We start from the raw sequence: 23002 nt of genomic DNA on the forward strand, positions 1-23002 counted from the left end.
CAGAAAACCGGAAGTGGCGCTGTAGCTCAAGTGGTAGAGCGCTCGCCTTGAGCTGAAGAGCTGAGGGACAGCGCCCAGGCCCAAAGTTCAAGCCCCACGACCGACAAAAAAAAAAAAAGTGTAGAGACAACAGTAAAGACGGGGAGAAGGGAAGGCAGCATTAGTAAGCCTGGCACTGGCGACTCATATCTATAATGCTAGTTACTGAGGTAGCCGCAGCTACCTACCTCTGAGGTTCACTGTTCAAAGAGACCTAGGTAGAAAGATCCCTGAGAAGGGGACCAAATTCCAGCCTTTTACCCCTAATGTCAACACCCCTTGTCAGCAGGAAGTAGCCAGAGAGAATCTGCGCCCTATTTCATGATTATTAAAAGGCTGGAAGGTAAGGTTTGCTCCTGGATGGCAAGAAGACTCCACCCTCCTCGCAGCAAAGTCTCCACCCAGTACCTGTATTACCTAGGCAACTGGCACACCTGGAAGAGGTCACATCTGCATCCGCTGAGGTCACATCTGAATTTGATGTGGCCACACCTTTCTCCGCTCATACCCTAGATAAGGCCTAGCCCAGGCTCAGACGCCCTCTCTCTGCTCTTTCCTTCTCAGCTCTTTTCCAGCTCTTAGCTCCTTTTCCCAGCTCTCTCTCTTTCTCAGGCCTTTCCCAGTTGCGTGGAGTGCCAACCTGGCCTGGTCCCAGCAGGTCTACTGAATAAACCTACTCCTTACCTGAAAAAAAAAAAAGAAAGAAAGAAAGATCCCTGAGATTTTTTTTTTAACTATTCCTGGGGCTTGAACTCAGATCCTGGGCATTGTCCCTGAATTTCTTTTGCTCAAGGCTAGCACTCTACTATGTGAGGCACAGCTCCACTTCCTGCTTTTTCTGTGTATGTGGTACTAAGGAGTCAAACCCAGGACTTCAGGTTAGGCAAGCACTCTACCACTAAGTTACATTCCCAGACCCCCTTGAGATTCTTATCTCCAATTAACCAGCAAAAATGGAAGTGGAGGTAAGGCTCAGGAGCAAAATGCCAGCCTTGAGCAGAAAAGACCAAGTGAAAGTGTGATGTCCTGAGTTTAAACCCCAGTGATGGCACCGAAAGGAAGGAAAAAAAAAGCAAAAACAAACAAACAAAAAAGCATCAGTGATTGACAAAGGAGTAAGCTTCTCCTTAGAGAAGTTAAAGCAGTTTATACAACCATTTGATGAGATGGCAAGTTTGAGCTGAGGAAGATTTAAATAATAAATTAAATTGGGCTCTTTTCTTTTTTTAAATTTTCCTTTTCTTCTGTCTTTTTTTTCCTTCCTTCCTTCCTTTCTTCCTTCTTTCTTTCCTTCCTTCCTTATGCCAGTCCTGGGGCTTGAACTCACAGGGCCTGAGCACTGTTCCTGAGATTATTTTTGATGAAGGCTAGCACTCTACCACTTGAACCATAGCACCACTTCTGGCTTTTTCTCTGTTTATGTGGTACTGAATCGAACCCAGGGCTTCATGCATGCTAGGCAAGCTCTCTACCACTAAGCCACATTCCTAGCCCCCTTTGGTCCATACCTTTATATTTCTCTGGCCTCTGAAATTATCTGCTTCCGTGGTTAGAGCAGAGGAAATCTGGGCATTTTTTTGGGGGGGTCCAGTCATGGGGCCTGAACTCTGGGCCTGGGCACTGTCCCTCAGCTCTTCAGCTCAAGGCTAGCGCTCTACCACTTGAGCCACAGCGCCACTTCCGGCTTTTTTCTTTTTGCTTATGTGGTACTGAGGAATCGAACCCAGAGCCTCAGGCATGCAAGGCAAGTGCTCTACCACTGAGCCACCTTCCCAGCCCAGAAATCTGGGCATTTGTCCCACCACTACTTTTATGGATGGAGGTGGGGGAGCCAGGAATTCTGGAGGGTACTGTGGAATGGGTTTTGATGTTTCTACTCCACCACCAGTCCCGTTTCTTTATTATAGTATTTTGTTTTCTAAAATACCAGACTGTCAGTAAGTGAAAAAACAAAAACCAAACAGCATCTCATTGGTCAGGGCTTGTGAGGGAGGAAGAGGCAAGTAAATGGATTTTAATGTATTTATATCCTATTGGTTAAGAGGATGCTTCTGAGCCAATTGAATACCTTCCCTATTGAATGTTGTTGGGAAGAAGCCAGAATCATTGGCAGCAAGAGTAACCAGCTGACAGCTGGAGGAAACCACCAGTTCTAAAAACATTCAGAAAAGGGGAGGGGGTAAGGGTTGGAGGAGGGGGGCAATTAGAGGAGAAGGGGGAACAACAATACTGAACAACTTCCCCAGATAGAACCTTATATGGGGACAGACCCAGAGTACTCAAGTAGCTTTGGGAAGGAAAGGGAGGGGGGGAAGTTGGTTTAAACATCCCTACAGTCTTGGTCAACTAGCAACGGCCCCACAAACCCACATAAACAGTGACACACATTTTGTATTCACATCCAACTTCATTGAGGCATACCAGGAAATTCTCTTTACAACACAGATGAAAACAAGCACTAGAGACAGCTGAAAATGTAGGGGAAAAAATGGGGGTTGGGAATGTGACTTAGTGGTAGAGTACTTGCCTTAGCATGCATGAAGCCCTGGGTTTGATTCCTCAGTACCTCAATGCCAGGGAGTGGTGCTATGGCTCAAGTGGTAGAGTGCTGGCTTTGAGCAAAAGAAGCTCAGGGAGAGTACCCAGGACCTGAGTTCAAACCCCAGGACTAAATGAGTCTAGAGTAAAGGATAAAAATTGTTTTTATCTGGTCAATAAACAAACCATTGAGGAGGTTGAGATCTAAGGACTAAGGTTCAAAACCAAGCCAGCAAACAAAGCCTAAAGACTCTTATCTCCAACTAACCAGCAAAAATCTGGAAGCAGAGGTATGGCTTAAGTGGCAGTACACCAGTCTTGAGTAAAAAAGCATGTGTGTATGTTCACACATGGACACATACAAACACACAATAAAAAGTGATGTAATCATATTCTCACAGCAGTTGGGAAGGATACTACTTACATGTAATGATTCACTTAAGTCACTTGATCTCTGTGAATCTTGCTTTTCTTATCTGAAAAATGAGTTGGTTACTATCTGACTTGAGTAAGGTTGTCAAAGCTTAATATAATAATTAAAGGCTTGGCATGGTCTCTGCCTTTTAAAGTGGTCAGTGTATGCCAATTGTCTTTTTGTTGTCTCTCTGTTTTTGTTTTTCCCTCATTCCAAACTGCATTAGCATAAAAAATAACTATACCAAGGAACTAAGTCTTGTCTAAAATGAGATTTTTTTGGTCAAATTTAGCTCAAATGGCCTTGGTTACATTCAGGGGATAATAGGGAAGATATGGATCCTGTCCTCACTAGGTGTAGTGATGCATGCCTGTAATCCTAGCACGTGGGACATGTAGGCAGGAGGCAGGAGGATGATGAGTTCAAGACTAGGTTGGGTTATATAGGGAAACCCTGTCTAAAAGCCAAAAGAACAAAGAAAATGGTCAAGAATGTTTTGGTTGTACTAGGGATTTGAATGCAAGGCCTTGTGATACCTTGGCTGGAGTGATACCATTGAGTGATGCCTCTAGCTCTCTTTTTCCACTGGTTATTTTTAGGACCTAGTCTTGCTTCCCACCCTAAGTCATGATCTGCATATTTTAAGGTTTCCTGTTGTTGCCCTCTGGGAGAACCATATTTCATTACACAATCTGTGCACAATCTTATTTTACTTCCATAGCAAGTTCCTTTATAAATCAGAGCATTTACTCGGCTCCTATTTTGTGCTCACAGTTCAGATGCATTGAAGATCTGCTGCCTGCTAGTATTTTTCTATGGTTCTTGCTAATTATCTAAAACCTCTTAATGTTTTATAGCCAAAACCCAGGGAGTATATTGCTCAGTCACAAAACAAATGTGTTTTAAAGGTGGTATTGCATTCAAACCCAGTATTATCTCACTTTGAGTTACTTCAAACTCATTAAGTCTACATATTGTTGTCTACCTCTCATCACAAATGTCACTTTTCCTAAGTTTTGCTTATTAAATAGCACCAGTGGGGGATAGGAATGTGGCTTAATGGTAGAGTGCTTGTCTAGCATGCATGAAGCCCTGGGCTCGATTCCTCAGTACCACATAAACGGAAAAAGCTGGAAGTGGCATTGTAGCTCAAGTGGTGGAGTGCTAGCCTTGAACAGAAAGAGCTCAGGGACAGTGCCCAGGACCTGAGTTCAAGCCCTAGGACTGGCAATAAATAAATAAATAGCACCAGTGGGAGATGTAGCACAGGACAGAGTGCTTGCCTAGCACAGCCAAGGCCCTTGGTTTGAATCATAGCAGCAACAACAAAAGCAGTACTATCAATCCACTGCTCCAAGGAAGAAATCCTATAATCATTTTAGAGTCCTCGACCTCAGCAACTTAGCACATCTACTCAGTCATCAAGTCCTGTTTGCCTCCTAGCAGTTTTAAAGTATCTCTTTCTGTCTCTGATGTCAAAAATGTCACTGATTATAGCACTCTATTCAGAAAACTTTAACGTCTTCTTGTCCTTGGGATAAAACCCAAACTCATTTATTTATTTGTTGTTGGGGTTGAACAAGGTGTTTATACATATCATACAGGATCATTCTGTTGTCTAGTCAAATTTTCTAAGTTCTTTCTCATTTTCAGACCCCCTTTCCCCGTCTTTTCTTTATGGATACTAGGAATTGAACCCAGGGTCTTATCATTTAAACCATACCTCTCACTTCCAGACTTTTGCATTTACTGTATCCTCTGCCTAGAACAATGCTCAACTATTAAGAGATAATATTTACTGGGTGCTAGTGGGTCATCCTAACTACTCAGAAGGCTGAGAGATCTGAGGACTAAGTTTCAAAGTCAGCCTGAGGAGAAGAAAAGTCCAAGAGACTATGACCTTCAGTTAACCAGCAAAATACCAGAAAACTCAAGTTGTAGAGTGCTAGCATAAGGCCCTAAACTGAATGCCTACCCCAAACCAAAAAAAAAAAGATAATTTTCAGAAAAAGGTAAAAATTATGACTTATCCGCCTTTTGCAACAAAGCCTTTTATTCTCTCCTCTAACTCTTAACTTTTTTCTTTTTGGTCCAACACCAGGGTTCAAACTGGGTACCTGATAGTTTCGCTCATTTGTTAGCACTCTACCAACTGAACCATGCTTCCAATCCCAACTTTTTGTAACATCTCTTCCAACTTAGAACTAAAGTCCAAAAAGTTGATTCACATCTTATCATATTCTTTTGATGTTATTCTTTTCTTGGTGTATGTGGAGGGGGGGTAGTTGAAACAGGGTCTCACTATGTATCCCAGGATGGCCTGGAACTCCAGATCCCCCTTAAATGCACTTGTTATTACAAGTGCATTCAACCATGCCCAGCTTATTTTTTTTTCCCCTAAAGGACTTATTCAGACAGCTGTTAAAACAGTAAGAAAGACTAAAAGAGCTGGGCATTGGTCCCTTACACCTATAATCCTGGCTACTTGGGAGGCTGAGATCTGAGTATCATGATTCAAAGCTAGCCCAGGTAGGAAAGTCCCTGAAATTTTCTTTTTCTTTTTTTCTTTTTCTCTTGTTTCTTTTTTTTTGTCAGTCATAGGGCCTGGGCACGGTCCCTCACTCTTCAGCTCAAGGCTAGCACTCTACCACTTGGGCCACAGTGCCACTTCATTATTTCCTGTAGTTAATTGGAGATAAGAGTCTCACAGACTTTCCTGCCTGAACTGGCTTTGAACTGTGATCCTCAGACCTCAGCCTCGTCAGTAGCTAGGATTACAGGCTTGAGCCACAGGCGCCTGGCTCTGAAATTCTTATCTCCAATTCACTACCAAAAAGCTGGTAATGGAGCTGTGGTTCAAATGGTAGGACACTAACCTTGAGCACAAAAAGCTCAGAGACCACACCCTGAGTTCAAGCACCAGGACCAGCACACACAGAGGGTAAAAAAAGACTGTTGTGGGGGGAGAGGGAAGAAGAAGAGGGGAGGGCAGGAGACCAATGAAACTTAAATTCTGATAGGTAAGGACAGTGGGGACTAAATAATAAAGGATTCTGGGTATGGAAGAAAACTTACATCTAAGGTAGGATTCTTGATAAATGGACTTAACAGGATTCTTGCTGAAAGCTGGAAAAAAGTGATCAGATATCAAGGGGTGGGGCAGGGGAGGGAAGAGGGACTCCGGCTTATCTGGCTGGACAGGATTCTTGCTTAAAGTGCCTAAGCACACCAAAGGTAGGACTCCAGGATAAGACCTAGTTAAAAAGAGGGCAAAGAGGAGCCCATCTAAAGTTTGGTTAGGGAGAAAAAACTGAATGTGCATTTCTTTTTTTTTTTTTGGCTTTAAAAGCAATGTTTTATTGTATCCTAATTACACATCCTGTCTGATGGACATGGATACATATTTACTCTCTCACTTTGAATGTGCATTTCTTTTACTTAACTCATGAAGGAACTGTCAGCTACAACTGACATAAAACAAAATAGACAACACACACATTTACAGATTAGGAATACAATCATGAATAAATATGTGGGGTTCTTTTTCTCCTCAAGATTGGGAAGTAGGAGGTAATTGAACCTATACCAGACAGGAAATAATATGTATGCTGATTACTTATCTATATGAATTACAACTCTCATTAAAAATAGAATCATGGCTGGGAATGTGGCTTAGTGGTAGAGTGTTTTCCCAGTATGCATGAAGCCCTGGGTTCAATTCCTCTACTACATACACAAAAAAAGCCAGAATTGGTGCTGTGGCTCAAGTGATAGAGTGCTAGCTTTGAACAAAGAAGCTCAGGGACAGTGCCCAGGCCCTGAGTTCAAGCCCCAGGACTGGCAAAAACAAACAAAATAAAAGTAGATTCGCCAGGCGCTGGTGGTCATGCCTGCAATCCTAGCTACTCAGGAGGCTGAGATATGAGGATCATGGTTAGAAGCCAGCTTAGGCAGGAAGTCTGAGACTCTTATCTCCAATTAACCACCAGAAAACCAGAAGTGGCCCAGTAACTCAAGTGGTAGAATGCTTGCCTTGAGCTGAAGAGCTCAGGGATAGTGCCAAGGCCCAGAATTCAAGCTCCAAGACCATCACCACCACCAATAACAACAAAATAAAATCATATAAAGCATGACTTATTATAGACAAATCCTTCAGACTTCCCATTAGCCCATCACTATTTCTAGAAAGCCTTCCTGGAATCTCCACGTATGAATGAGGTGTCATTTCTGGGTTATCATATTTATCACAGTACACCATTTCCATCCCTTCCTTCCCTCATACATACACAAGAGACCATGAACTTTCTGAGGTAGACACTGCGTTTCTTACTGTTTGCTTGGCATGGACAATTACTTTTATTTTTTTCAGTGCAGTTACTAGGCTTGAACTCAAGGCTTAGGTACTGTCACTTAGCTTTTTTGCTTAAGGCTGTAACTCTGCCATTTGAGCCACAGCTCCACTTCCAGCTTTTTGGTGATTAATTGGAGATTGACCATGGATTTTCCCTATTTGGCTTTGAATCTTGATCTTATCTCAGCCTCTCACTAACTAGGATTACAGACATGAGCCTCCCCCACCTGGCTTCAAATATTTATTTATTTTACTTAAATTCTTTTTGTGCCGTCCTGGGGCTTGCACTCAGAATCTGGGTATTGTTTCTGAGCTTTTTGGTACAAAGCTAGCAATCGACCACTTGAGCTACAGATCAAAAAGTCACAGCTCAATAGCTATTTCAGGCTTTTTGGTAGTTAATGGGAGATAAAAGTCTTACAGACTTTCCTGACTGTGCTGGCTTTGAACCACCATCCTCATATCACAGCTTCTAGACCTAGGATTATAGGTGTGAGCCACTGATGCCTGGCCAAAATAAATGATATTTTTTTTTTCGGTTGTGGGGTTTGAACTCTGAGCCTGAGCACTATCCCTCACTCTTTAGCTTAAAACTAGCACTCTACCATCTGAGCCACAGCGCCACTTCCAGGTTTCTGGTGGTTTACTGGAGATAAGAGTCTCAGAGACTTTCCGGCCTAGGCTGGCTTTGAACCATGATCCTCAGATCTCAGCCTCCTGAGTAGCTAGGATTACAGGGGTGAACCACTGGCACGGGGCCAACAAATGATTTTTTAATTGTTATTTTAAAGATGATGTTCAGAGGAGTTAAAGTTACATAAGTCAGATAAAGAGTATACTTCTTTTTGGCCAATGTTACCTCCTCCCTTGCTCTCCCAGTTTCAAACATTTTTATTTTTTGCTAGTCCTGGGGCTTGAACTCAGGGCCTGGGCACTGTCCATGAGCTTCTTTTTGCTCAGGCTAACACTCTACCACTTGAACCATAATGCCACTTTCCAGCTTTTTCTGTTTATGTGGTAGAGGACTGGAACCCAGGGCTTCATACATGCTAGTAAGTATTCTACTACTAAGCCACATTCCCAGCCTCATTTTTATTTTTTTTTTAAAAGTACAATATGGGGGGCTGGGAATGTGGCTTAGTGGTAGAATGCTTGCCTATGCATATGCCTACATGAAGCCCTGGGTTCCATTCCTTAGCAACACATAAGCAGAAAAAGCTAGAAGTGGTGTTGTGGCTCAAGTGGTAAAGTGCTGGCTTTGAACAAAAGAAGCTCAAGAAGCTCAGGGACAGTGCCCTAGCCCTGAGTTCAAGCCCCAGGACTGACAAAAACAAAAACAAAAAGCCCACAAGAACAACAAAAATATGTGGCAGACTTTCCTGCCTCAGACTTTTATCTCCAATTAACCATCAAAAAAAAAAAACAACCCTGGAAATGAAGCTGTGGCTCAAGTGGTATTGCACTAGCCTTGAACAAAAAATCTCAGAGATGGCACCCAGGCCCTGAGTTCAAGCCCCTGGGCCGGCACAAAAGTAAAAAAATAAGAATTAATTTAAATATACATTTATATATATATATATATACCCCACAATACAATCCATGTAATGTAGCCTCCGTTTTATTCCAAAACCTAGGGAAACACTGTCTTACATTAAAGCAGATATGTTTCCCTGCACACTCACCGTTTCTTAGTTTTATTAACTGTCTCCACTTAAAGCACGGGGATACAACAGCAACTCTGCAGCCTGAGCGAGAAATAAACTTGATTTAAAATGGTTCTGGGCTGCAGGGGACGCCAATGACAGTCGGGGAATAGGGCTCCCTGGGTGAGGGAGGTCGTCCGACGCAGAAACTCCACCAGCGTCTCGGTGGTCAGTTTCAGTCCCAGCGCAAAAGAAAGAGCAGAACTACGGTCTTCACCACCCCGGGAGGTGAGAAGGTGGAATCCCGCCGCCTTCCCGCCGCGACCCGGAGGCCACACGGAGCGTTCCTCCGCCCCCAAAGTTCCGCCTCTGTGACGCAAAGGCCACGCCCCGCGGCGCCCGCTTCCAAGATGGCGGCTGCAGCCCCTGCCCGGCTGTCGGGGTGGCGGTGACGACTGCAAGCCCACTAGGTATGTAAACTGAGGACCGTGACGGGAGAAGCCTCGGAGAACGGCTCAGGTGGTCAGGAGAGTGAGAAGTTTTGGGCAAAGGCTAGAGAAAAGCTTGAGAAGAGACGGAGGTCGCGCGCAGAAGTGTGGACGGGTGCCGGGTGGGCACATTTTGCACGGCAAGGCAAACGAGGGGGGAGATGGATGAAATGGGTGTGCTCCGAATGAACGGGGTGTTAATCCCCGGGTACATCCTTTGCCACGCCCCTCCAGGTGAGCCTGTCCAGGTACCCCTGACCACCTATGCCTCGGCCCACTCACATCGGCAGTCACCCTCCTCCCCACCCGCATTAGAACCTGGAAAGGTAGGAAGGTAAAGGACGCCACCCCCACCCTGCTCCCGTCAGCGCTACGCTCGCTTCGTGGCTGCTGGCTTGCAGCTCCCAGGTGGTCATGCTCCCTGCACCTGCCAAGCAAGTTCCCTGGCTCGTGAAGAACGGAACGAGCCTGTTTCCTACTTCGCCCTGGCTTCTCCTGAAGCCACTCCAAGGTCCTGTCATGACTGTCTTGCCTCTTCAACGGGTTTTCAGGATGGGGGGGGGCGGGGAGCGACACCCCCATTTGTTGCCCAGTTCTTACTTCCCAAAATAATCTGCTCTGTTGGGATTGAGGGTTAAGTACAGACCTGACACTGTCATACTCACTCCAGAGTAGCCAGGGAGAAAGGCCAGTAACCTAGTGTCCTCTGCACACCTCCTTTTCTTTCCAAACAATTTCCTTCACTTCCCCTGATGGAAAACTAGTTTCGATGATGATGATGATGATGATGTGTGGTGGTGGTGGGTTTGAACACAGGTATTATCTCATTTGAGCCACACCCCACAAACCTTGATTTCTGCATGCAAGTGTTTGATTATCATTGATCACTTCTGTTCCAGCTGGTGCCAGATTTGCTGTGAGGAGCTGGATGGAGCCTCCCTCTCTTTTGTGACATTTCCAGTTCTAGATAATGCCTCACATCGGTGTACCCCCAGAACCCCCTGGAGCCCCCACTGTCCGGAAGAAGACAGCTTGAACCTAGGTAGGTCTGTCTTCCCTTCTTTAAGACTGGAGGGACATCAGAGACTTGTGAAATGAACATGGAATTTGAATGATAAAAGCATTCTCAGGGGTGGGGACTGAGAATAGATGGTAGGAGTGATTTGGGGGTGAGAGGGGACGTGTATGGAAGTAAAACATGGGTTGAAAGTGACAGGTGTTAGAACTACTGGTGGTTACATTCTAGGTATTTCCTTTCCTTGTGTGACTGACTGTACACCTGTGTGTTTATTTCTATGACTTTGTTCTCTGCCTGTTTTAACTGCCCCTGGCACCCTTCCTCATTTCTGATCTGCTAATCTTCCTGCTGGCTTGCTGTCTTCTTGCCTCCTCCCAGAAGTCTCCTCTCTCCCTCCTCAGACCTCAAGTCAGGATGTTGCGGAGGCTGTTGGAGAGGCCCTGTACCCTGGCCCTGCTTGTGGGCTCCCAGCTGGCTGTCATGATGTACCTGTCACTAGGGGGCTTCCGAAGTCTTAGTGCCCTATTTGGCAGAGATCAGGGGCCAACATTTGACTATTCTCACCCCCGGGATGTCTACAGTAACCTCAGTCACCTGCCTGGGGCCCCTGTAGCCCCTGGAGGTCCTTTAGCTCCTCAAGCTCTGCCCTACTGTCCTGAACGGTCTCCTCTCTTAGGTGAGTACAAAAGAAAACTGAAAGAAATGACAAGGTATATTGGGCAGTCACAGAATGGGATATAGATTAATGTATACTGGTTGGGCTGAGGTAGAGGAAGAGTGGACTCTGAATTAGAATTTAGGCTCTTTGATTGAGTCACAGCCTTCCACTACCTGTTCATTTATGGGCTTTTCCTGCCTCAAGCTAGGAATTATTCACTTTGTAGATGTACCCTGGCTTAATTAGCTAGTTGGAAGTTCTGTTCCCTCTCCCAACTTTAGCTTCAAACCCTGTGGAATGGGACAAAGTTATAAAACCCTAAATTAAGAAGGTAGGCCATGTGAGAGTCTGCCCCTTCCAAGCTTTGAGCAGTTGTCTGAATAAAGGGAAACCCAACCAGGCGCTGGTAGCTCATGCCTGTAATCCTAGCTACTCAGGAGGCTGAGCTCTAAGGATTGTGGTTCAAAGCCAGCCCAGGTAGAAAAGTCCGTGAAACTTTTTTTTTTTTTTTTTGGTCCTGTTGTGTGGCCTGAACTCTGGGCGTGAGCACTGTCCCTCGGCTCTTCAGCTCAAGGCTAGCACTCTACCACTTGAGCCACAGTGCCACTTCTGGCTTTTTTTTTCTTTTTGCTTATGTGGTGCTGAGGAATCGAACCCAGGGCCTCATGCATACAAGGCAAGCGCTCTACCACTGAGCCACCTTCCCAGCCCCCCGTGAAACTCTTAACTCCAATTAACCACCATAAAACAACTGGAAGTGGCACTGTGGATCAAATGGTAGTGCACTAGCCTTGAGCTGAAGAGCTGAGGGACAGTGCCCAGGCTCAGAGTTCAAGCCCCATAACCAAAATAAAAAAATAAACAAAGGGAAATCCAAGGCTTGTAAAGTTTCTGAATGAGCCCTGGGGAAAACTGAGCTCAGGGCCAGATGTATTCCCAGGCCCTACTGCTCATTCTTTTCTCCTTTCCCTTCCAATCTGCCTGAACTTACCATTCCTTTCCCAACAGTGGGCCCTGTGTCGGTGTCCTTTAGCCCAGTGCCATCACTAGCAGAGATTGTAGAGCGGAATCCTCGGGTGGAACCAGGGGGCCGGTACCGCCCTGCTGGGTGTGAACCCCGCTCCCGAACAGCCATTATTGTGCCCCATCGTGCCCGGGAGCACCACCTGCGTTTGCTGCTCTACCATCTACACCCCTTCCTGCAGCGCCAGCAGCTTGCTTATGGCATCTATGTCATCCATCAGGTACTTTCCATTTGCACCTTACTCTTTTTCATGTTAGGAAGCTGCTAGTAAATGCCACTTCACTCTCAGTTATTGGGTACCCAGAATCATTGCAAGAGGGCAGATTGGGAAGTGAAGCACCTGGCCTTGCTCTTAAATTTGTTATTCTCATACATCTCCTTATTCTGTTTAGGGTATGTTCCTCTCATATCTTCCATGGTTTTTTTCTTCTTTTTTTTGTCGGGCTTGAACTCTGGGCTTGGGCGTTGTCCTTGCGCTCTTCAGCTCAAGGCGAGCACTCTACCACTTGAACCACAGCACCACTTCCGGTTTTCTTTTAGTGGTTAACTGGAGATAAGAGTCTCACGTACTTTTCTGCCCAGGCTGGCTTTGAACTGTCATCCTCAGATCTCAGCCTCCTCTGTAGGTAGGATTACAGGCGTGAGCCACTGGCACCCAGCTCCATGGTTTTTCTTTTGTTTAGTGGTTTCTACAAATTTGTAATTGGGCAGAGGGCTAAAATTCTAGCTCTACTATTTGTGTCATGTGTGACCTTGGACTAGGTATTTTTAAATATAATTTCATTGTTACTAAGGTGTTGTACAGAAGGATGAGCAAGTTATCTAACCCTTTAAGCTAGGCTTAGTGGCTCCTGCCTGTAATCCCAGCTGTTTGAGAGGCAGAGGTCAGGAGGATCAAGGTTCAAGGCCAGCACGAGTAAAAAGTTATCAAAACCAGCATTGAATCAGCTGGGATTAGTGATGCAGGTTTGTAATCCCAGCTACGTTTGAGCTATAAATAGGACTGTGGTCCAGGGAGGCCTGGGCAAGTAATATGAGACTCTATCTAAAAAAATAACTAAAGGGCTGGGAAGGTGGCTCAGTGGTAGAGTGCTTGCCTTGCAAACCGGAGGCCCTGGGTTCGATTCCTCAGCACCACATAAGCAAAAAGAAAAAAGCCGGAAGTAGCGCTGTGGCTCAAGTGGTAGAGCGCTAGCCTTGAGCTGAAGAGCTGAGGGACAGTGCCCAGGCCCAGAGTTCAGGCCCCACAACCGGACCCCCCAAAAAAAAAGAAATAAAAAAATAACTAAAGTGAAAAAGGATAGAGGATAGAGCACCTGCCTAGCATGAAGCCCCAAGTTCAAATCCCAGTACTACCGAAAAAGGGGAAGATTATTTAACTGTCTAAAATAAAGGCAAGAAGCGACAGATAATACACCACTTTTTCTACATGGTTGTTATGATGAAATGCTAAAACAGCAGCACCTAACTGTCAAGCATATGCTAACATGCAAGAAAAAAAAAATTGACTGGCCAAATGAAAGAGATAGTTTGTCTTTCTCCTTGCCCTTCTTTCCACATAGATTCCCCTTTTCATGTTTATATTTCAGCACCTGCTTGTCTATAGTCCTTGTTCATTATCTTCTAGGCTGGAAATGGAACATTTAACAGGGCAAAGCTACTGAATGTTGGGGTGAGGGAGGCCCTTCGTGACGAAGAGTGGGACTGCCTGTTCTTGCATGATGTAGATCTCCTGCCAGAAAACGACCATAATCTGTATGTGTGTGACCCCCGGGGACCCCGCCATGTAGCTGTTGCCATGAACAAGTTTGGATACAGGTAGAGGGCATGGAAGGGTGCTGGGAAGTGTGGAAATGATGGTAGGAGAGCCCAGGGGTCATGGGTAGGGATGTCTTTCAGATTTGTGCTATGCAAGGATCTTTCTTTCCCTAGCCTTCCATACCCTCAGTACTTTGGAGGGGTCTCAGCGCTCACTCCTGATCAATACCTGAAGATGAATGGCTTCCCCAATGAATACTGGGGCTGGGGTGGTGAGGATGACGACATTGCTACCAGGTCAGACTTCATACTACCACTTTCACCCCTACCCCTGACCACAGCCTTTCAACACTAAGCTTTAGCTTCTTTGTCCTGCACTGAGCCTGTTTCTTTCCCTTAGTCTTCTTTAGTCTACCCAGGTAAGGCTTTGTATACTGCTGTTCATTCTGTCATCTGTTTTTTTTTCTAGACCTAGTTATAGAAAATATTGTCATGAGATTCCAGGGCTGGAGAGTGTCCTAGAGACTGTTTAGTTCTGCCTTCTGGTAGGCTTGCGTGCTGACACTCATAAGGGGATAGAGGATCTGCCCTGTGTAATCAGAATTACTTAAAAAAAAAATGGCCTGTGCCATTGGCATGATGCCAACTCATTTTTTAACATGTGAAACATTCTGACCTTCAGCTTTAGCTGACCCAGTTTTATATGTGGTGTGAATACTTGGGCTTGGTATGCTGGATCTATTGCCTCCCTTTCTTGTGTCCATTGGGATGACATCCTCATGTGGATTCTCATCTTTGTGGGAGGTGTGAAGTACTCAGCAAATTTCCAAATGCACACATTCTTTCAGTTTATTCCCAGGCTATCTTTACTCCTTGCTTTCATCTGCCAGTATTAGGATTTAAGGTCCTGATTGCTTGTGTCCACTTAAAAACAAAAACAAAAAGCATGTGCTAGCAGGGAGAGAGGAATTAGGTAGCTCAGCCATTAATTCTAAGTAACAATTAAGGGGCTATTCAGTTTGGTGGTAGAGTGTATACTTAGCTTGTGCAAGATACTATGCTTGGTCCTCAGCATCAAAAATGGGTGAAAAATGCTGAGTTTGGGACTGTAACTTCAAATCATGTCTTGTCTTTTTGACAAAATGACCCCTTTCCCTGTCCTCCTCAGACTGCAAGAGCAAATACTGAGAGAAGCAAACATAGGAGGTACAAACTGACCTCTTTACCAATTGTTTAAAGGCCCCAGGGTGCCAGGCTCTGGGACCTGCCAATTTGGATACATGGAACTTTTACTATTTCCCTCTTTCTGTGTGATTTTCTCCTGCCTTCTCTACAGTAAAATTTAAAAAATTTTACTTAACCCATAATAATTGTTCTTTGTGTAAAGAAACATGCTGCCCCTTCTTTGCTGGCTTTTGCTCTTTTTATACACCTGTCAGAAGCTTTCCTCCATGCTGGATCCTCCAAGAGCCCTTCACTTTTTCCTATAGGGTGCGTCTGGCTGGGATGAAGATCTCTCGGCCTCCCACATCTGTGGGACACTATAAGATGGTGAAGCACCGAGGAGATAAGGGCAATGAGGAAAATCCCCACAGGTAGGAAGAATTGCCTGGGAATTGTTACTGGATTCTCAGATTTCTGTATCCTTAGCCAGGAAGTCCCTTACCCCTAAAGGTCTCTAGATTCCTGTCTATTCCTTTCTGTGTCTTAGTTTCCAACTTCTAACCCTCAGATTTGACCTCCTGGTCCGTACCCAGAATTCCTGGACACAAGATGGAATGAACTCACTGACATACAGATTGCTGGCTCGAGAGCTGGGTCCTCTGTATACAAATGTGACAGCAGACATAGGGACTGATCCTCGGGGTCCTCGTGCCCCCTCTGGTCCCCGTTACCCTCCTGGTTCCTCCCAAGCCTTCCGTCAAGAGATGCTGCAGCGCCGGCCTCCAGCTAGGCCTGGTCCTCTGCCTACTGCCAACCACACAGTCCCCCGTGGTTCACACTGATTCTTCCTTGCCCACCTTAATCCTGAACCTACTTCAAAGGGGCTGTATTGTCTCTACCCTCAGCTCCTCACTCCTCTTAGAGAAGTGTGGGGAAACTGAACTCTAGTGCTATGCTAGGGGCCAGGGGCCTCTCTTCACTGCTGGACTGGAGCTGGGCTCCTCTAGATTTGGCAGTCCCTTTTTCTAGGGTCACCTGCCAGAGCTTATGACTGTGAATTCTTGATGTCATGATTTTATGTGATGACTCCTGGGAATCCCTTGCCCCTTGGGGTAGGAGCAGGGCTGGGCCCCAAGCCCCTTCCTCTTCCACAGAGATCACTCTCTTCCAAAAAGAGTGATCTGGCTTCCCCTGGGACCTCTGTGAATATTTATTCTATTTATGGTTCCAAGGAAGCTGTCTGGTGAAGGAAGCCCTTCTCTGGGCACTTTCTGCCACATGCTGGAGTAGCTCCCTCTTCTGGTCCTGGTCAGGGGGCTAGGATTTTGATATATTTTCTAATAAAGGACTTTGTCTCGCTTCTGCTTTTGCTTTCTGCATCACAGGCACACTTTACCTTCCTTATTTCCATCTCTACCCTCATGCCTATAGGTGAAAGAATAGTGAGAACAAGCTAAGCTCCAGCAACTTTTATTTTCATGAGTGGAATTTGGTGGTCAGCTGTTGGGCTCTGTGCCCAGGACAGTGACTGCTGCCTGGCGCCCACTCTCTATACAGTCATTGACAGCAACTCCGTTATAGGAGGCTCCAGCCAGAGTTAGGGGCAACTTCCGAGCAGTCAGGAATTGAATGGCTGACTCTGGAAAGAAAGGATCAAAGGAATGTTATAGCTAGGGTCCGATTTACTTAGCCTTCCTCTGCCCAATTGCATTCCCGACTTACCTAGTTTTTGCCAGTGGCCTAATGTGTACTGGGGGATGCAGTGCTGAGGAGAGAGAAGATGCAGAGAAATTAATTTCTGATTTCTCAAGCCTTTGTTGACACCATAAATATCACCAGTCCCTCCTTTTAAGTTCTACAGTGGGGAACTGATGGAAATTCATCTCAACTCACTTTGTGTAGATGGACCAAACAATGACTTGGTGGATCCTTCAGGCCTAATTGTCTGGCAGCTGCTTCCTGTGCCTGCTGTTGGAACAGCTCCTTAGATAAGACATAGCCACTAGCCTCCAGCGTCTGTAACCAGGAACCTCCCAACATGACCTAGGAAGAGAATATAGCACTGACCAGCCTGGTCTTGTCTACACTGGGGCACAGAGGAAATCCCACTAAGCAAAGTGTCCTCACAGTCACTCTGAGGCCAGAGGGTTTCCCGTCTTGCTCTGGGAATGCAACTGAGTCATACACAATTCCCAGGACACTTGAGTCTTCTGAGGATGGCACCAGATGTCCAAATCCCTGGAAAGAAAAAAAATATCAGAAGGGAAGGGTTCCAGCTGAGCCCCTGTCTCCCATTCCCTTCAGTGTCATACCTGGACAGGTAGATGTGCTCCTTGGTACTGCAGATTGACTACGGCTACAGACACAGCAGTGATAGTACTCAGGACATGAGCCAGTGGTGCAGCCTCGGCAGGAAGCAGCTTGCTGAGCACTGGAGTTCAGACGGGACTGATTGAAGATACATTCCTATAGTTTTTTCAGCTATCTTGGGGATTACACTCATACAGGGATGACTACTTCAGGGGTCTTGTTGGCCACAAGAAGTTATTGCTTCTTAATGATTGGAGAGGTGATGGCATTACACATTACCTGAAGCTGGAAGGGCGCTAATAATGTAGTCAGCCTCCAGACTGCTGTCCCCTAGATATACCTGAGAGGATGAGGATATTTGAGAAAGGCAGTAATAATGAGAACCTTATAAGTGGGACTTGCTTCCTCACTGTCAGTTTCCTAAATATCCAATTGATAGGAAAGGGTGTTGATAAGGTTGAAGAGAATGAATATTATGTACACAAAAATCATTAGTAGTTTGGAATGTTCAGTCAGGTTGATTCTTTCCCTATCCTTGAGCCACACCAGTACTACTACTACCTTCAGACTTGTACCTTGCGGTCTTTGAGGAAGGTGCACAAATAAGGTCTAAGAACCTTGAGCACCCCTTAGTAACTTCTGAAGGCCTAAAAACTGAGGAACTAGTGCTATCAGCCCCAGCCTGATTAAACCACTTGGCCAGAGATGGTAAGAATGACAGGTTCATTACCCTCCAGAGGGTTCTCCTACCTTCCAGCGCCCTTCTGCCTGGAGGCTGAGCCCACTGACTGGCTGACCTCTGAGAACACTGACCCCTCTACCAGTCAGATGGGCATCAAGAGCCTGAGGCAACATCTCCATCCCTCCACGAAGTGACCACTGGCTCCAGCGTTCAGCCCGGGCCTGGCGAATAAGCGCTGAGTCTGGCTGTTGGCTCCGACCTGCAGAGAAGGGAGTAAAGAACTTCAAGATGGGCTGGGAAGGTGGCTCAGTGGTAGAGCGCTTGCCTTGCTTGCATGCCTGAGGCCCTGGGTTCGATTCCTCAGCACAACATAAGCAAAAAAGAAAAAAGCCGGAAGTGGCACTTTGGCTCAAGTGGTAAAGCACTAGCCTTGAGCTGAAGAGTTGAGGGACAGCGCCCAGGCCCAGAGTTCAGGCCCCATGACTGGAACCCCCCCCCAAAAAAAAACATCAAGATGATGTCACTCATCCTATCCCACCCCCACCAGTCCAGACCCTCAATTTGGCAGACCTTAATATCTTTAAACCAATCCTCTCCTTACCGGCCCCCAGCAGCAGCCCCAGTATTATGGAACGATGGGTTTGCTCAGCTTGGAAGAGACTCGGAAAGCAGGACCTGATGCTAAGCTCACGGCTGTTGCCTGCAAACACTCCACGGCAGAGACTGTCCATGGCTAGAGATGCCACCTTAAGGGTGAGACTAAGAGGTCAAGGAATAAACTACACAGATTACCATTGCCCCTGGTTGGTAGGGAATGCTGATGGGGAGAGGGCTTAAGGTGGAGGTATTTCTATCCTTAATAGAAGAATAAGAAAGAGGTGAAAGTATTTGCATTAAATCTCAACACTAACTTCTGGAGATTTCAGCGATCTGAAGAGTTGAAGAGGGCACATGAAATAATACAAAAGAACCCTGGGAGTAAGTTCGAGGAAGGGGCTTTGCAACTAGTTTAAGGGGAGAGGTTTGAGGCCTCTGAGTAGTGTCACCTCAGGTCCAAGGCGGCGCTGGGCAAAACTGTGCACAGTCTCATCAGGCTCTTTGCCCCTGGGCTTCATCAAATCCCTCAGCCCAGCCCAAAACAGAGGTTTGGTGAAGGGGGGTGAAGGGCGGAGTAGCCCCCTGCATTGGAGGAAGGCATAATGAAGAGAAAATTACTTTCCCAACCCCCGGGTGTCATTTTCATTCATTTGGCTCCCTTTTGCTGGGAAGGCTGACTGACAGGGAGATGAAGAAATGGAAAGTATTTAAGAATGGGTGTAATGGAAAGTCCTGTTACCTGAGGCCAGTGGGTAGGGGGTGCAGGGCGCCATCAACATACAGAAATCTGTTCTGGGCTGCTGGATGGTCTCCCCGGACAGGCAACACTTCTGAGTCCAAGCCAAGCTCAGAAACCTGCTCTCCACACGTCCTCGGGAAGAGGAGAAACTAAGGAAAGATCTGAACCACATACTTCCTCCCCTCAACTCTACCCCACTTAGTAGAAGTCCTTTGGGCAAACTTCTCTACAAACTTCACAAGTCACTCACCAGGAGCAAGGTCTGGGCGCCCAGGGCTCCTGCAGGCCTAATTCCCCGAGGTCCAAGTTCAAATATTGCGCCATCAGGCCCTCGAATGGAGCGGATCCAGCCTCCTAAACGCTTGCTGCCCTCCACTAGAACCACCTGGCGATAAAGGGGACACACTGCACCATCATCTGTAGTGGAGGGAATAGGTGCGTTCCTCGGACTAGAATCCGTCCGGCTTTTGCTGGAAATGGAAGAGTATTAAAGGATGCTACTACCTATAGTACGGGTAGGGTACTCACCTTAGGGGGGCAGGGGGCTCGACTCAGATGGTAGCTGGCAGCCAGGCCACTGATGCCTCCACCAAGCACCACCACGGTCCGGCCCATTGCAAAGCTTGGAGAAAAAGCAGGAGACAAACCATCAGATCACACAGTATCCTGAGCTTCAGAAGGGAGCTCCGCGTTCCACACGCCCGCCTCCCTCGCCACCCACTTATTTAGGGGAAGCTAAGGCAGAGTGAGTAATTGCTGGTGGATAAATACGTTCTTCACCCAGGGGCCAGCACCCACCCACAAGCTAGGGAAAAGAGAAAATGAGGGGAAAGGAAGCAGAAGCCAAGACCTGGTTCCAGAGCTTGCAGATAAGGGCCACGCCCACGCTATCTGCCTCGGCCAGGATGAGGAGGTCGGCAGCAACCTAAAATTCTGACAAGTTGCGTTTCCCGGGCCACCAGAGGGTAACAAGCACTTCCGGCCCACTACTACTGCCCCCAGCCCTTTCGGCCACTGCGACTCGCCGTCCGCTCTATTCCGGCGGCACGTGCCAGAGTCTTTCCTTCCTGCTTCTGGATTGGTGGATCCTGAAAGGTCCCGGATCACATTCACCAATGAAAGTGCTGAACTGGCAGTGACCCTACGAGGCGGAGCCACTGTAAGGCTAAGGGTAAAAATCTTGAAAGCAGATTAACTAGTTCGCTGCTGAGTTGGAGTTAATCGGTGCAGCCATCACTGTCTTGCCAGTTGCCTGAATGCAAGACTGAATCTGGCAGTCTGCACTCCCCAGCTCGTTTCCCAGGCCCAGCCAGGGTTAGAGCCCGGGTGTGTGTGTTGGGGCGGGAGGGGGGGGGGAGGAAGAGGAAGGGCCCCGGTGAGCTTTGGTTGTGGGGAGAGCAGATCGGGACACTGGAGGCCAGTCCTCCGGGAGGCTGCTCCATAAACAGCTCCTTGATGTTAGCAACAGACTGGGCCTACGGGAGCCAGGGACGCCCGGCAACGTACTCTGTGTTTGTCAACATGGATTCTCGGGTGTTGCTCCCTCAAGGGGCAGCCCCCATCTCCGGCAAAATCCAGCACACCTGTGCTTGCACTCTAGTTTCTGCGTCCCGCAGCTTCACGACTCTCAAAGTTAGCCTTCCTTCTCCCACAATACTAAATCGTCACTGTTTGGGCATCCTACGTGTCGGCGTCGACACCACTCCCCCCCCCGCCCCCCCCGCGAATGTGAGAGCGCCCCCACTTGCTCAGAGATGGAACCAAGTCCTAGAAAGACTCCACTAGACCCAGTTCTGTCCTGCAATCCCTGAGCACAAATACAAATAACGACATCATTTTTTCTTAACAAATTTATTCACAAAAAAGTGAGATTGCAGACGGCCTGGGGGCTGTACACGGCAGGGCCTGGTGATCTCTGTACATGGGGTTGGGAGACAAGGGAGCCTCCAGGTAGGTTACTTTTTAATAAAAAAAATAATGAGAGCTACAACCACCTCCTCCCCCTCCCCGATTAAAAAGACACAAAAATAGACGTCTCTGAGGTAAATGGGGAGCCTTGGGGTTTAAGGGTGTTGAGAGGGTTTCACAGGTGCCAGGGCTTAAAGGGGATGTCACAGGCACCGGGGTGGCTCCTGCATCAGTTGGTAGAACAGCACGTAGCCCTCACTGGATGCCACCTGATTTTCACTGACAGGGGAGACACTAGAAAGAGATAGGAAAGAGGCTGTGGTCATCTCTGTATATTCCTCTTTCCCCAGGATGCAACTTCAGACGAAGTGATCAGGAGAGACCACCACCTCTCCTTTACTCTGCACTCCTGGTGCTAGCCATCGAAGGGGGGAGGAGTCAGGGCTGCAGGAGAGTGGGACAGTTGACTGGGAGGCTGTTCTCACCGTGAGTCATTGTAGACATGCCAACCAGTCTGGCACCGGCACAGGGCTGTGTAGTGACCATAATGGACACTGCCCGAGTGGTTGCAAAGAGCATACAGTTGGTATACAGGGCTTCCTGTGGGGTTAGAGATGATCAATTGCCACAATCAGAATTATCGGTCCTCCCTCCCCCCCCCCCTTCCTGAGGCTCTTTAGGACTTAACCACCAGACTCACCGGCTTTGTCACTGGCAAAGTCCCCTAGGCTCAGTCGCTGCAGTGGGAAGTCTACACCTACTGAACTTTTCTTGATGGAGCCTCGGGAAGTGGAAAATCGATTCAGATCTAATTCCTGGTTAAGGAACACTTAGGAGGTAAAGTGTCTCTATAAATATTATCTCTTCCTTTCCCCCAACACATACTAGGAGATGGTAGGGAAAAATAAGGTGGCTGCCTTTTCTAAGGAAAACTCAATGAAGGTGAGAAAGAATATATGGGAGTTCTCTTCAGAAAAATAAGAATTTGAAGCCAGGCATCAGTGTCTCACACCTGTAATCCTAGCTACTCAGGAGGCTGAGATCTGAGGATTGAGGTCCAAAGCCAGGTGGGGTAGGAAAGTCTGTGAAACTCTTATCTTGAATTAACCTCCAGAAAACTGGAAGTGGCACTATGGCTCAAGTGGTAGAGCACTAGTCTTGAGCTGAAGAGCTGAGGGACAACACCCAGGCCCAGATTTCAAGCCCCATGACCAACTAAAGGGGTGGGGGGAGAATTTGAAGATTAGGATATGGAGCACAAGGATTCTGGGGAATCTTTGTACTGTCAACTTTTTGGTGCTTCGTGTTTTCTGTCGACATCGGTCACATACCTAAATAAATACCGAGTAGAGTTAAGTCTCCAGCAGAAACCCAGACACATAACTGTTCCCTATTCTGAGAAAACATGCATAACCTTTTATTTATATAGGGTTCCCCCCAGGTCTCCCACCCTTACTGTATCCTTTGTGAACCTCCACATACTGGGGCATTCTCCGATTCTAGCTCTTCTTCCTTGGTGAAAAGGCTGAAACAATCCCGTAGAGACACTTTGCCCCCAGCAAATCCTTTCTGGGGGGGGGGGGAAGGGTAAGTAAGAGTCAGCATATTCTGAATTTCCAACTCTTCTTAATCAACCCAGGCTTCATTTCTTTTTTTTTTTTTATTTGGGG

General features: G+C 46.8%; 3 protein-coding genes across 9 annotated transcripts in view; 1 reads left to right on the top strand and 2 right to left on the bottom strand.

Annotated features, from left to right (window-relative positions):
- The first annotated feature begins 9384 nt into the window (after nucleotides 1–9384).
- B4galt3 (UDP-Gal:betaGlcNAc beta 1,4- galactosyltransferase, polypeptide 3) lies at nucleotides 9385–16456 on the top strand. 3 transcript variants are annotated; one of them, XM_013030469.1, is made up of 8 exons: nucleotides 9385–9456; nucleotides 10374–10516; nucleotides 10871–11168; nucleotides 12159–12394; nucleotides 13802–13992; nucleotides 14107–14229; nucleotides 15423–15527; nucleotides 15665–16456. In XM_013030469.1, the coding sequence occupies exons 3-8, from the start codon at nucleotides 10907–10909 to the stop codon at nucleotides 15936–15938; spliced, it is 1191 nt and encodes a 396-aa protein (XP_012885923.1). In that variant the 5' UTR covers nucleotides 9385–9456; nucleotides 10374–10516; nucleotides 10871–10906; the 3' UTR covers nucleotides 15939–16456. The 3 variants fall into 3 exon arrangements, with proteins under 3 accessions (XP_012885923.1, XP_012885922.1, XP_012885924.1); XM_013030468.1 differs by having other exon boundaries at nucleotides 10894–11168; XM_013030470.1 differs by lacking the exon at nucleotides 9385–9456 and adding an exon at nucleotides 9927–9985 and having other exon boundaries at nucleotides 10894–11168.
- A 95-nt stretch (nucleotides 16457–16551) lies between these two features.
- Nucleotides 16552–20449, bottom strand: Ppox (protoporphyrinogen oxidase). 3 transcript variants are annotated; one of them, XM_013030701.1, is made up of 13 exons: nucleotides 20275–20449; nucleotides 19953–20046; nucleotides 19675–19809; nucleotides 19425–19540; nucleotides 19135–19267; nucleotides 18690–18834; nucleotides 18157–18347; nucleotides 17686–17746; nucleotides 17409–17527; nucleotides 17224–17334; nucleotides 16990–17139; nucleotides 16819–16861; nucleotides 16552–16735 (listed from the first exon to the last, which is right to left on the bottom strand). In XM_013030701.1, exons 2-13 carry the CDS (start codon nucleotides 20037–20039, stop codon nucleotides 16593–16595), a joined length of 1434 nt encoding a protein of 477 aa, XP_012886155.1. In that variant the 5' UTR covers nucleotides 20040–20046; nucleotides 20275–20449; the 3' UTR covers nucleotides 16552–16592. The 3 variants fall into 3 exon arrangements, with proteins under 3 accessions (XP_012886155.1, XP_012886156.1, XP_012886157.1); XM_013030702.1 differs by lacking the exon at nucleotides 19135–19267 and having other exon boundaries at nucleotides 16561–16735; nucleotides 18690–18847; XM_013030703.1 differs by lacking the exon at nucleotides 20275–20449 and having other exon boundaries at nucleotides 16561–16735; nucleotides 19425–19556; nucleotides 19953–20043.
- Nucleotides 20450–21265: 816 nt separating this feature from the next.
- The window catches only part of Usp21 (ubiquitin specific peptidase 21), a 6493-nt gene continuing 4756 nt past the window's right edge, over nucleotides 21266–23002 (bottom strand). For 2 of the 3 annotated variants that reach the window (XM_013030529.1, XM_013030528.1), the window contains exons 9-13: nucleotides 22815–22901; nucleotides 22585–22663; nucleotides 22033–22140; nucleotides 21818–21932; nucleotides 21266–21626 (exon numbers count right to left, since the gene is read on the bottom strand). In XM_013030529.1, coding sequence (XP_012885983.1) covers nucleotides 21536–21626; nucleotides 21818–21932; nucleotides 22033–22140; nucleotides 22585–22663; nucleotides 22815–22901 — 480 coding nt within the window. In that variant the 3' untranslated portion in view covers nucleotides 21266–21535. The remainder of the gene's footprint in view (nucleotides 21627–21817; nucleotides 21933–22032; nucleotides 22141–22584; nucleotides 22664–22814; nucleotides 22902–23002) is intronic. The other variant, XM_013030530.1, reaches the window with a different exon arrangement.

The sequence above is a fragment of the Dipodomys ordii genome, unplaced genomic scaffold (assembly GCF_000151885.1).
Source record: "Dipodomys ordii isolate 6190 unplaced genomic scaffold, Dord_2.0 Scaffold131, whole genome shotgun sequence".
Classification (NCBI taxonomy): Eukaryota; Metazoa; Chordata; class Mammalia; order Rodentia; family Heteromyidae; genus Dipodomys; species Dipodomys ordii.

Excerpts from the sequence above, each read along its gene's own strand:
- Ppox (XM_013030701.1), bottom strand. The coding sequence starts at position 20,039 with ATGGGCCGGACCGTGGTGGTGCTTGGTGGAGGCATCAGTGGCCTGGCT. Across the intron at positions 17,747-18,156 it reads AGGCAGAAGGGCGCTGGAAG|GTATATCTAGGGGACAGCAG; the intron begins GTAGGAGAACCC and ends TCATCCTCTCAG. Across the intron at positions 16,862-16,989 it reads GTTTGGTCCATCTACACAAA|CACTGCATCCCCCAGTACAC; the intron begins GTGAGTTGAGAT and ends CTCTCTCCTCAG.
- B4galt3 (XM_013030469.1), top strand. The coding sequence starts at position 10,907 with ATGTTGCGGAGGCTGTTGGAGAGGCCCTGTACCCTGGCCCTGCTTGTG. Across the intron at positions 11,169-12,158 it reads TGAACGGTCTCCTCTCTTAG|TGGGCCCTGTGTCGGTGTCC; the intron begins GTGAGTACAAAA and ends CTTTCCCAACAG. Across the intron at positions 14,230-15,422 it reads GATGACGACATTGCTACCAG|GGTGCGTCTGGCTGGGATGA; the intron begins GTCAGACTTCAT and ends TTTTTCCTATAG.